The 12,859-nt window shown below is 45.5% G+C and overlaps 2 protein-coding genes across 4 annotated transcripts; one reads left to right on the top strand and one right to left on the bottom strand.

The window, feature by feature from the left end:
- LOC8074842 (BTB/POZ domain-containing protein At3g08570) lies at positions 391–5,050 on the top strand. 2 transcript variants are annotated; one of them, XM_021446453.1, is made up of 5 exons: positions 646–776; positions 958–1,325; positions 1,395–1,461; positions 2,131–3,276; positions 4,031–5,050. In XM_021446453.1, exons 4-5 carry the CDS (start codon positions 2,167–2,169, stop codon positions 4,646–4,648), a joined length of 1,728 nt encoding a protein of 575 aa, XP_021302128.1. In that variant the 5' UTR covers positions 646–776; positions 958–1,325; positions 1,395–1,461; positions 2,131–2,166; the 3' UTR covers positions 4,649–5,050. The 2 variants fall into 2 exon arrangements, with proteins under 2 accessions (XP_002442755.1, XP_021302128.1); XM_002442710.2 differs by lacking the exon at positions 958–1,325 and having other exon boundaries at positions 391–776.
- On the bottom strand, positions 5,434–9,433 carry LOC8074841. 2 transcript variants are annotated; one of them, XR_002446976.1, is made up of 2 exons: positions 7,487–9,433; positions 5,434–6,090 (listed from the first exon to the last, which is right to left on the bottom strand). XR_002446976.1 is itself a non-coding variant. In XM_002441744.2 (1 exon), exon 1 carries the CDS (start codon positions 8,850–8,852, stop codon positions 7,875–7,877), a length of 978 nt encoding a protein of 325 aa, XP_002441789.1. In that variant the 5' UTR covers positions 8,853–9,433; the 3' UTR covers positions 7,170–7,874. The 2 variants fall into 2 exon arrangements, 1 of the variants encoding a protein (XP_002441789.1); XM_002441744.2 differs by lacking the exon at positions 5,434–6,090 and having other exon boundaries at positions 7,170–9,433.

The following is a 12,859-nucleotide window of genomic DNA, read 5'->3' as shown; positions in this document are numbered from 1 at the left end:
AAGTACAAACAGACATGTTTCAATGAACACGGCAAACTTGAGAGCCTTGTGTAGGAGTAGTTGTGGCAGTGACAAAATTGCGGGGAAAAAAATTGTAGTATAAACCATGGCTGCTAGTACTTCATGAGCATGGGAACACAAGATCAATACCTAACCATTGAACGGCTTGTCATTCCATTCCGTTGGGTTCAATCAAGCCAAAGCCAGCAGCAGCCAGAATACTGACAGTGGAGCAGGGGTTGTCCCCTAGTCACCCAACTATTCCTCCCCGAGTCGCTTTTTTCAGTCATCAGTCTGATGAATGATGATGGGGGGTTCCTTTTTCTCTCTCAGGCTCAGACGCTGAGCTAATCATAATCTTTGTTCCTCCTAATCCCTCCTCCGCTCTGCCTCCCACGTCAAGATCAAGACACAACAAAACAAACGATGCTCTGTCGCTGTCTGCATGCACTCACTTTCTTCCTCCTCTCTTCCGCTCCCAGGCTCCCAATTTGTTATCGTCGCGCGCCAACGACGACAGTCATTCCTTGGCCTCGTCCGTTTCTCCTCGGGTAACCAACCTCCTTCCTACTCCTCCAGACCACACATCCACCCCACTGGTTTGCCTGAGAGCATCACAACAAGAGGGAGAGACAGAGACAAGCAGGCGGCGGGCCGGAGAAGCAAGGAGGCATGGGGATGGGCAGCGACGCTGCCGCCGTGTTGTTCCCCTTCTCTACCACCACCACCACCACGTCGCCGCGGCTCTGCGGCACCGCCGTCAGTAGTCACAGGAGGTCAGCAAGGATCCCCATTCCATCTCCAACTCCCGTCCGCTCTCCTTTGCATTGCATTGCATAATGGCAACACGGAACAGGAACAGCTTGCGATTTCTTACCTCTTTAGATTTGATCCCTCCCTTCACCGTTTGCTTCCCCGGCTCCACTTCTCAACTCCGTCCATCTATCGTTTTGCAAGGACAAGCATCCCACGGCCACTCTGAAAAAGGGGGGAAAAATTGCTTTTGCTCCTCTGAAGGTCCCGTCCAGCAGATGCCACTTCTGCTTCTCTTCATAATACCATCAGTCGCCACCACTCCTGGATCTCTACAACATCCTTTCTTAGTTCATACAGTGCTTTGTTATCATTTCCTAGAGAGTGAAATTTCATTACCTGTTCCGTGGTACAAGCAGGTACTAGCAGCCATTCCCTGGAACAGTCTGTTTCAGACTTTCAGTCAGTTGATTCTTCAGCATCCGCTGTTCTTGGGAGGGAGAGTGAGGCAAAGGCAAAATGGTGTCATTACAAGCAATGCACTAGACGTTTACTACACATTGCCAACTCAAGTGCTAACTAATCTTGGCGTCTAATAAAACTTTTGGGGGACATTGCATTGACCTGCTGTGCTTGTGCAGGATATTTTCAGATGTCGCTGAGGATGTGACCGTATCGGTGGATGGACAGTCGTTTCTCCTGCACAAGGTCGGTATATACTCCATTTCACCACTCTGCTTCCATCCCATATGAATCTGCGTTGGGTCGTCGGTACACCAGCGTGATTGTTTAGGCAATTCTTCAGTTTAGGCAGCCGCATTTTCCTTTGCTGGAAGTTCAGTGCCATGTTTGGACCAGTACTCCATATGTTTGGGGTGGGCATGCCACTTCTAATAGATTGCTTGGCGAAGGACCAGTAGTGAATGAAATAATGGACACTTGCTTTTGTTTGAGGACATAGAAATGGGTATTGCTTTTTCCGCATATGAAACCCGTACAAATGATGTAGTAGTGACTAATGATTTGAACTCTTATGTGGTGTAATCTGTGATTCACTTCCTGTAATATTCTCGCATTTGTCTTTGGAAAAATAATGAGTATCACGTATCAGCCAGCTTGGATGCAGTTCATCCTGTAAGATGTTTTTGGTCATTCTAAAGGTTCCAAAAGCAACAAGCAATGAACAAATAGGGAAATTTGAGTTCACCAGTTATTATGTAAAAATCATGCAAATTTTGAAGGATTAGTCAATAATTTATGTATAAACCGAGAAATCTAATTGGTACATCCCTCTGCATAACCCATGAAGCAAAATTTTAAGCTTCCTTTGCTGGATTAAGTTTCACCATGCCCCACAATTGTGTGCTTGTTTTGCAGTTCCCTTTAGTATCTCGGTGTGGACGAGTACGGAAAATGGTAGTGGACTCCAAGGACCCAGATCTCCTAAAGCTGGAGCTTGTAAATGTACCAGGGGGAGCTTTTGCATTCGAACTTGCTGCCAAGTTCTGTTACGGTAGCAATTTCGAAATAACCACGGGAAATGTGGCCCATCTGCGATGCGTTGCAGAGTACTTGGAAATGACGGAGGACTATCAAGAGGAGAACCTCATTTTCAGGACAGAGACGTACTTGAACGAGATCGTGCTCAAGAACCTCGATAAATCCCTGGAAGTCCTTTGTAAATGTGATGGATTGGACCCAGTAGTGGAGGAAGTCGGGCTTGTTGATAGGTGTGTCGATGCAATCGCGGTGAATGCAAGTAAGGAGCAGCTGGTTTCAGGTTTGGCTCACTTGGAATGTGATGTGGGATCTGCAAAGCTGCGTATGCACTGCCAGGATTGGTGGGTTGAAGACCTTTCTGCATTGAGAATTGACCACTATCGGCGTGTGATTGCTGCAATGAGAAGAAATGGGGTCAGGCCTGAGAGTATTGGCACCTCTATTACTCACTATGCCCAAACATCACTCAAGGGTGTCGAAAGACGACATGTATGGGACTCAGGTCCCTTTGTCGGAGACAGTCAAAGAATGATTGTTGAGACACTCATCGATCTGTTAGCGACTGAAAATATTACAACGGTTACTTTATCCTTCCTGTTTGGCATGCTGAGAATGGCAATTGAAGTTGATGCAAGCCTAGACTGCAGAATCGAAGTCGAGAAAAGGATTGGCCTTCAGCTGGAGATGGCATCACTAGATGATCTGCTGATCCCCTCCACGCAAACAAGTGACTCGATGTTTGACGTTGACACTGTCCACCGTATATTGGTGAACTTCTTGCAGAGGATAGACGAAGATAGTTCAGGAGAGTTGTCACCTTGTGGATATGACTCTGACGGACTCAAGTCTCCAAGCCACAGTTCAGTCCTGAAGGTTGGAAGACTAATGGATGGTTATCTTGCAGAGGTAGCACCAGATCCCTATCTGAAACTGCAGAAGTTCATGGCTCTGATTGAACTGTTGCCAGATTATGCACGCATTGTTGATGATGGACTCTATCGTGCCATCGACATATACCTGAAGGTAAAGCATTATTATTAGACTAGAAATGTCACACTTCTGTAGCTGTTTCAGCAAATGCAGAGGTTTAATATACATAGTTCATTTAGTGACAAAAGAATTCCATATTCTAAGTAGGCATATTTCATATCTATCTTATATTCAGTCTTGATGAAACTGTGTGTATGCAATCAAATGGAATAAATTCTAGCTGATTGCCCGACCTTGATCTCTGTCTGATTAAACTTTCCAGATCAATGCACATGCCTGAAGTTAAATTGCATAAAAATTCTATCATTGAGCAAAACATGGTATTTATAGGATCAAACAGAATAAATTTAGCTGATCAAACAGAATAAAAACATATTTTATTTATCAAGCAGAATAAAAACATATTTTATTTAGTGCCAATGAATTCCATATTCTGAGTAGGCATATTTCCCATGTAACTAGATAGCATGAAAAAAAAATGAAAATATGTGTATGCAAGTAAAATACTGTAACATATTCTAGCTGACCACTGGGCTTTGATTTCTGTGGTTGAACTCAGTTGTCTGATCAATCTTGCAACCAGAATAAATTTAGCTGATCACTGAACTTTGCTCTCCGTGTGACTGATGACTGAAAAATCTTCTCTGATCAATCTTTATGTCTGATCATAGCCTGAACATTTTTGCACTCGCTGTTTGCTTTGTTATTCTTGATTGATTATCTGTCTAGAGAAAGAGAATTTGTTGGCTGACCGACCATGTTTGCTGCGGGGAAAAAAAAAAAACAGGCGCATCCATCTCTGACGGAGTCGGAGTGCAAGAAGCTGTGCAAGCTGATCGACTGCCAGAAGCTGTCGCAGGACGCGTCGAGCCACGCGGCGCAGAACGACCGGCTGCCGATCCAGATGGTGGTGCGCGTGCTCTACTTCGAGCAGCTCCGCCTCAAGTCGTCCTTCTCAGGCGGCGGGTCCGGGTGCGTGAGCGGCCTCGGGCTGGGCGCCGACGGGTCCCTGTCGCAGCGGTTCGTGTGCAGCAGCAGCGGCGTGCCGAGCTCGTGCGTGTCGCCGCAGCGGGACAACTACGCGTCGCTGCGGCGGGAGAACCGGGAGCTGAAGCTGGAGATCTCGCGGATGCGGGTGCGGCTGACGGAGCTGGAGCGGGAGCAGGGGCTGATGAAGCAGCAAGGGAGGATGCGCGGCGGGGACGGCGGCGGGCGGCACGGCGGGGAGCAGGGCCGCGCGTTCCTCGCGTCGCTGTCGAGGGGCTTCGGCCGCATCACCATGTTCGGCGTCGGCGGCGGGCCCGCGGCGGCGGACAGGAGAAGGAAGAAGAGCGGCGGCAGGAGCTCCCAGTGCTCCGACGGCAAGGCTCGCAGGCGGCACAAGGCGTCCTTCGCCTACGACTGATGCAGTGAAGCTTTGGCATCGTCGACAATGGAGGCAGGCGGCGATCGTGGATGGATGCCGTCTCTAGCAGCCGGAGGATCGGAGATAGCAGGCCAGTGGGCTGAGGATGATCAAGACTGCGTTTTTAGATGTTGGTGAAGGCAGTTCGTCACTCAGACGAACAAATGGAATGGATCAAGCGGAGGTTTATAGCAGGAATTGCTTGTGCTTGCGACAGATTTTAGCAGGAACAACGCAGGGTAACGAAATTAGCACCAGGAACTGCTAGTGTCAAAAACTTGATGACTGTAATATATACACTAGTCTAGTATACTACTTTTTAGCCTGAAATTTGAATGCTTGCCTTCACTGGATTGCATTGCATCATGCATCCATCCATCCTACAGCTTTAAAGCGCGAAAACGAAATCTACCATTACGTGTTTGAAGGAACGTAAACGAAAACTAGCGTTACATAATTCTAGAGGATGGAAAGTAGCATCACTACAGGATAGCGTAATTAGCTTTCTCTGTTTTGTTTTGGAGAATAAAAGGGTAGCATTACATATCAATTTTCTAGAGCATGGGAAAAGCCAAAAATTCACCGTTTGACAAAATATCAATTTTCAGCAAAGGATGGTACGAAAATATCTATTTTTCTTGAAAATATCTATTTTTCTTCTTTGAAAGGGGCGGAATTTAGTCCATCCATAGATGACGTCTTTTAAATATATATATAGCATATCATTTTTCATATGGTTTTAGATGAAAATATTCTTTATAGTAGACAACTTTGTAGTGGAAAACTTTTCAATATAAAGTTCTTTTTTCCCCTTTTATATCCAAAACATGGGTGAAAAGTTGAGATATGAAAAAACTAGTGTTCAAGACTGTAGACCGCATTTTTAGATGGTGGTGAAGGCAGTTCATCACTCGGATTAACAGCAGGGAGAAATGGAAGTGGAGGTTAGCAGGAACTCAGAAAGGCTATGTGTTAACCAGCACAAAACAAACTGCATAGGGTACTCCAACAACAGTCAGTTAATTTAACACTCCAGTACACACTACAGCTGCATCCTTCCCATTACAAAACAAGCATTCCAGAGCAGAGGCGAGCAGCAGATGCCAATGAGCTGTGAATCCGTGCATAGTGACAGCAAAGATTCCGCTACGGCGCCAAAGCTGAGGCGCCACGGCACACGCCACCACAGCCAGCTACAACTCCCTCCAAAAAGCCTGATGAACTCAGACAGAGGCACCACAGCTGCTCCCTGTCTTCTCTTCTCCAGCCAAACAAGAAACAACACACCTTGCTGGTTTTGCCACCTCCACAAGCAGCAAGAATTCTGGGGTCACCTTGCTTCTGTTTCTTTTCTCTTCCAAGCTCCAGCAGTCCAGCTGGGGAACTCTACAAATACAAATCCATTCTGTCTGCCATCCTTGGCTGGCCTCACCTTATTACTCCTTGCAGGATGCAACAAGGTACTTGTCACTCACGTGTGTGTGCAGGTCTAGCTAATTTAGCTTACTGCTAGATGGAGTACATACATATGCTTGTGAAAACAGCAAGTGTTGCTAGTTATCCACTACTGATACTACTCAAGGTTGCTTCTCGTTTCAGCACCATACCATGTAGCCCTGAATAAAGGGACTGGACTTTTGAGAGATGATGCATGTGCACCAAATTTCAACTTTTCAAGTGGCAATCACATCTCAATTCATATACTACTACCAAGTACAAAATCTTATCTCACTTCTTTCATGCTCCTCATCATCCCCAACATGAAAACTGAACATGCAGCAACAAAGTGCAGCCCCTAAAAGAACACTGCATGCTAACAAAGTGAGCCGGCCTAAAGCTCTTGGCCAGCTCACACACTGATCCTTGCACAAACTGTTAATGCCCTCAGTTATGCAATCTTTTTGAGGAAACAACTGAAAGCTAGACTACTTTCTGAGAAACAGATGTTACATGCTACAGCATGAGTGTACAAAGCAAAACAAAGAGAATGGATCTCCAAAGGTTCATCTTTCATATTTCTATAACAGTAACAGTGATAAGTAAGGAGAATTGTGTAACAAGTGCTAATTGGCTCAACGAAAAGATGAATGCATCTACTTTTCTTTGTTAATCGTCTAGCTCCTCACTGACAGCTCTACGTGAAGCTTACAACATTTCCAACCAACTTAATGATTGAAGAACATACTACGAGCAAAAAAAGATAAGCTTTTGGAAATTTTCAAGTGGAGCAGTCTTCAACCCTTCTGTTTAGCTCACATTTATTTGTACGCTACCTGCTTACATTACATCTTTTCTTAGCTGATCGTCTATGTCCCCACTAACAGAGAAAAGAAAATCAAGCCAGAAGACTACCAGAGAAAAGAAAATCAGCAAGTTTGGAAAGTTTCTATCAGAGAATTTCTTGAATTCCTCTGTTTAATTCTATTTATTTTGCCAACTGGTCATACCTACATTGACCATACCTTCATTCCTACATTTCAGGCTTTCAAGTGCTAAAAAGGGAACCTGATGAAAGTAAGCATTAACAAAATCTAGAACTGACAGTACTGTCAGGCCATAAAAACACATAATTAGAAATTAAGTTGTTTCCCAAACACTAATAAAAAAATGAATGCTGCCTGAAAACATACACAGCGGATGTAAACACAATTGTCCATGAAATCAACGATCACAATCAGACTAATTACCACAGCACTAGACAAGTGAACATTTACATCACTACATCATCTTCGGAGTCATCTAAACATCAAATGGAGAAGAAAAAGAAAAGAAAAGAAATTGCAACTGGATGAATGAATTTCTCCAGCACAGTATAACACGATGTGCAATGAATGTTACCTCAGCTTTATTGCCAAATCCATTTCCTCTTGAATACAGAAACCCAATAAAAAAATTAATAGGGGATTCCAAATCCGATATGGCAAACATTTCCCCTCCATTGCTTGCTTGGAGATGAAAGGGACTCCCCACATATGAACATGGCAACTATGAACATGAACAATAGCCTCCCATTCGCCGCAGTACAAAACATAAGCTTCCGAACACCACCGAAAGAATGTGCTGAACCCTCACTGAGCAGAACCTGGGCTCTGAAATTAGTGGCTAGCATTGCCCTCGCTGATATAGAAAACTTGCCGACGTCAAGCAACCAATGGACAATCCTGTCTCTAGCCAGCACTATCAAGTCTTCTTGTTAGCAGAAGTATCAAGCAAATTGAAAAATCTACTATGCAGCATAATCGTTCTCAATCACCGGTTGTGTCCGCGTCCCCAATGCCACAGGCGCCTGCGTCCGCCCAACCTGTGCCATCCTCAATGTCTCCCCAACCTCCGCATTCCGTTCCATGAGCTGAAGCTTCTTATCCCTTTTGTACCTCACCAAGCAAAGCAGAAGCGCAGCCAACAGCCCCAATGCTGCTGCACCCCCAACAACGCCGACAGCAATCTTCCACGCGTCTGAGCTCCCCTTCTTACCACCTCCCTCAGTCGGTATCGGCGGAGCAATCACGCCAGCAGGAGCAGGAGCTGGAGCAATCTCACTAGAATTCACCACAATCGAGATGTGCCCTTGCCGATACGTCGTGCACACATTGGTTCCCTCCAGGTCCCGGAACTGCGGCACGCCATCCAAATCGAACACAACACACCTCGCCACCGCGCCGCCTGCCGGCACCGCCCGGACACCATCGAACGCCACAGAAATCGGCACCCCCGACGCGACGATGCTGAGCTCCGGCAGCCCCACCCCCACGGCCGACAGGTTGGCCGCGTCGTAGACGAGCAGCCCCAGGACCGGCGCGAGGTAGGCGTACCCGGCGGGGGGCGGGTAGTAGCGGTCGGACCAGTCGCCGAGGTCGTGGTACACGAGCACCACCCGCTCGACGTGCGGCTGCACGACGACGCCCGGCGGGAGCGCGAACTGGAAGTAGCCGGGGAAGCCCCTCCGTCGGAGGCTGCCGCTCCGCAGGCGCAGCGCGGACGCCGCGATGCCAGTGAGGTTGCCCGGCACCGTGGCGTTGTAGACAATGCCGGTGCGCGGGCGCGCCGACAACGCACGGAACGCGTAGTCCTGTAGCGCCGCGTCGAGGGCCCTGGCGGGCGATGAAGGCTGCGGCTGCGCCGCCACTGGTGGGGTGGCGGTGGTGAGGACGAGCAGCAGCAGCAGAAGCTGGAGGAGGCGGGTGCAGCAGATCAAGAAGCCCATGTCAGTGGGTGGCGGAGCTCGCGGAGCAGCCGCCTGAGCTGGGCAAGTGGAGTCAGGACGCGTTCCTCATCTGTGGATACTGGTAAGGTCAGCACGCGTCCAAGAACCTTGGCCTGGTGTCAACAAGGACGGGATTTGGGGCGGAGAAGGAAGGCTCTGGGATCCTCTGCACGGACGGGCGGGCATTTACGCCGCCCCGGCAGACCGGTGCGGTCCAAAAAAGCAGGTGGCTTGGAGGGAGCAGAGCAAGGAGGGCGGCAATGGCGATGGAAGCGAGGAGGACAGGTGGAGCGGAGTCAGGACAGGACAGGACCGAGTCCTCCAAGAAGTGGAGTGGTGGGCGGGGCGGCGACGAGGACGACGGCAACAAATCGGGCCGACGCCGACCCTGATGAAAAAGATACTGAAATTGGGAGGCGGCGAACGCGATCAATCTTGCGGAATCCTAGTGGGGAGACGGGAGAGTGGACGCCGCAGAAATTCGGGATTGAGGGGCGGCAGGAGTAATGCGCCCCCACGAATGATTGCGACGCGGAAGAAGGGAGTGAAGACGAGGAGGGGTTTGGGGATTCAAGAACAAGTGTTTGAGGAGGTCTTCGAGAAGATTTCTCTGGACACGAGGGTTTTAATGCGAATAAATACGTGTTTTTTTCCCTAGGGGCTTAACTGGAAACACAGTTTGCGCCAGCAATTCTCCTGCGAATAAAAGGACGCGGGCGGCTCATGGAGACAGTTGGCAGCGCACGTGGAGTTTACCGATTTGCCCCCTGGGCGGCGCGTCTCTCGTTCGCGTGAAGGATTACCGTTTGTGCTCGCTGGAAAGTGGGTCGACGGATACCGAGGGGGGACGTTTGTCAGTGTCTGAGGGGGCGGAGCATGCCGTTCGCCGCTTTTCGGCTTTGCCGTCTCGCGGCCACGTACCTATTCGTAACGTTTGCATTCTTCGAGGGGTCTTTTTGCATTGCACGTGAAGCTTCTCTAAAGTGAGGACCCGAGTGGTTTGAGCAGCTGGATGGCATGTGGGCCCGGTGTTCGTGCCACGGTGCCAGCTCCTCTCACGTCCAGTCAGCACAACAAAATTCTTCTGTTGGGTAGTACTCATGCGACGCGGCAAGCTCACGGGTCAGAAGCCACGTTGCGCTCACAGGGCTTAAAAGATTCATCTCGCAAAATACAGATAAACTATGTAATTAGTTATTTTTTATCTATATTTAATGCTCTATGTATGTGTCGCTTGATTCGATGTAACGGAGAATCTGAAAAATTTTGTAAATTTCTTTGAGAACTAAACAAGGCCCTATAATTCCTATTGCTAATCTGGTTGGACCAGCTACATCTAGTTACTAGTTAAGGCTAAAAATTATTAGCCCAAATTAGATGGGAGCGGACCAGTTTACTAAAAACTAGTTGAAAGTTTGGCTAAAAATTAGTCCACCTAAGCTTGTTTGCTTGGCTGATAAGCCACGACTGAAAATATTATTCGCTGATTCGGCAGATAAGCTCAAGCGAACAAAGTGCCCTAATTACTTCCATGTTGACCCCTTTATTTTTTTGTAATAGCATATATTAGTATTCACATATAGATTTGAGAGATATTTTTGTTTATTTTTATAATGGTTGAGGTAGAGGTAGATATAAAGATAAAGATAATTTTTATATTATCTTTCATAACAATATATATGGGTTGGTTGAATGTAAATTTATCAGGTCATTTTGCATTATCTTTCAAAATTACAAAGGTGGGTAATCTATAAAGTTATTATAGTGTATTTTGAATTATCATTCATAATTACATTATATATTTTTCGTAATGATAGAGGAGAGAATTTTTTTTATAAATTATAATGGATCCAGTAGCTACAATCAGTGATGATGATTAGAGTATTCCAATTAGAGTTAGATGTTTCTGATTATCGTGAGATTTTTTAGTGTTTATCTTTTTTAGCGTGTTTGGTAATTAACATGGTGTCTCTATTGAGGATTTGAGGCCTATAATTAGTAATGGTAAGATAATATAGTTGAGGGATGATAATTATAAATACGAACGGATGATTTTCACCTCAAAATTCAAAACAACACGAGTACACTATTAGGGTCCACTGAATGCCCACCCAAAAGAACACCGCTTCATATACCTATACATCATGGTCAGACACAGCCGACTCTTTTTATGTAGCAAAGCTAGGATCGCTCGCGCATGTTTCAAATAAAAACTAGCTTGACATCTAACCACACTCAAGTCTTTGCTATCCTAGCTCGACAAGGCAGCGAAGTGTGCCTGGCAAATAGACGAAGCACGCCCAAAGCCCGAGTGGCCATTTCCGCTGGTGTGTTCATAAAGTTGATGATAGTGTCAATTAGAGAATAAAAGATGGACTAATTGATATATACGAAAGATTTGAAGTTTTGCTGTCAAATAGAGAAGAATTTTTTTGGTGTTAGTTTTTTTTTTTTTCAGAAAACAACCTAGCTAGCTAGAAATGGTTTTAACTTTAATAACGGCTAGAAAACCTTTTGCGTCATAGTTGTGTCTGTGTTTCCACGGCCAAGTTCTACGAGACAAGAGGTAGAGAGCACAACGAACCAAACAATACATGTTAAAAAACAAACAATACCTAATCCAGTTTCAAATTGTAAGTCGTTCTAGTTTTTAGAAACAGTTTTATCATGTATCTAGATATAAATTATGTAGATGCATATTAAAATCCATATATCTAGAAAAATTAGAATGACTTACTAACTTACAATTTGAAATTGAATAACAAATAAAGGTTAAATTTCTATGGCAAATACCACTTCATGTCAGCCTTTCAATTAAGTTAAGGCCTGTTTGGTAGGAAGTACGGTTCAACTTCACAAAGTTATTTTTGAACTCCTCCTACCAAACACTATTTCTCCCAAGTCATCAAAATATGCTCACATGCCCAGGAACTCTGGTGAAGCTAAAAAATACTAGCTTCCAAAGTCCCTTCTCTGCTATCTTTCCCTAAGAAGCCATCTTTTTGAGTAATCTGGAGGGGTGTGAACCCCTGCAGCGAATATATTAAAAACTTAACAAAGGTAGCGCAAACAGGATGAAAGAAGATACAAAGAAAGGGAGGAGCAAGAAAGACTACTAAGCTAAAGGACTAAAAAACTAAACTGAAGCTAAACTAAAACAAGGTGAAAAACATTAAGGAACAAAAAAGGAGATAAAAAAGATCTGCATCAAGCAGCAATAAGCTCTAGGGATTGAATCCATGAGCCAAGGGCTTGATGTAGGTCCTGCTTCAGCCTGTGACGGATGAGTCTTAGCTCTTTAAAGAAGAATCTTGCACAGTCCAGGCTATTTGATCCATTACCTCTGAAAATGAGTTCGTTTCTTGCACTCCAAATGGTCCAACACAGCAAAATGATGGTTTCCATGAAGAACTGAGAGTTGATTTGCGCCTTGATCAAAGGGATGAGCTCTTCTATATTAGACTGCAGGGGGATGTCAACACCCACCAAATTCCAACACATTCTAGCAAAATCACAATTCAGGAAAAGGTGTTGTGCTGTTTCTTCAGATAAGTAGCTGCATAAGGCACAGCTGTAACAGTTGATGTCCATCTTCTTCCTTTTTAGCAAATTTTTGGTGTTTAGTCTGTCTTTTATCAGAAGCCAAAAGAAGACCTTGTGCTTTGGCTGAACCTTATTTTTCCAGATCTATTTAAAGAAGATATTGTTGTTAGTTGCACCTGCCAAAAACCTGTAAACTTTTTTTGCTGAATAATGAGCTGCTTGACCCACACAGGTCCAATTATCCTTTTCTGAATTTGCTGATCTGCTTAGTATTGCTTCCTGGAGGTATTGCAGTTGTGAGAAAGCTTGCTCTGAAAGTGGAAGCTGTACCAAAGAAGAGAGATATGGAAATTCAAGAGCTCTGGCTGCACTAATCTGCTTGTTTTTTGCATAATGTTTTTCGAAAACAACTTCAGCTCCACTAATGAAGTTCTCCATAAAGCTGAAACCAAAAAAAAAAGAAA

This window comes from Sorghum bicolor, chromosome 8 (assembly GCF_000003195.3).
Source record: "Sorghum bicolor cultivar BTx623 chromosome 8, Sorghum_bicolor_NCBIv3, whole genome shotgun sequence".
Lineage (NCBI taxonomy): Eukaryota > Viridiplantae > Streptophyta > Magnoliopsida > Poales > Poaceae > Sorghum > Sorghum bicolor.
The sequence above is the reverse complement of the archived record's forward strand: the minus strand, read 5'-3'. Positions and strand labels throughout refer to the sequence as shown.

Excerpts from the sequence above, each read along its gene's own strand:
- LOC8074842 (XM_002442710.2), top strand. The coding sequence starts at position 673 with ATGGGGATGGGCAGCGACGCTGCCGCCGTGTTGTTCCCCTTCTCTACC. Across the intron at positions 1,462-2,130 it reads AGTCGTTTCTCCTGCACAAG|TTCCCTTTAGTATCTCGGTG; the intron begins GTCGGTATATAC and ends CTTGTTTTGCAG. Across the intron at positions 3,277-4,030 it reads CCATCGACATATACCTGAAG|GCGCATCCATCTCTGACGGA; the intron begins GTAAAGCATTAT and ends AAAAAAAAACAG.
- LOC8074841 (XM_002441744.2), bottom strand. The coding sequence starts at position 8,852 with ATGGGCTTCTTGATCTGCTGCACCCGCCTCCTCCAGCTTCTGCTGCTG.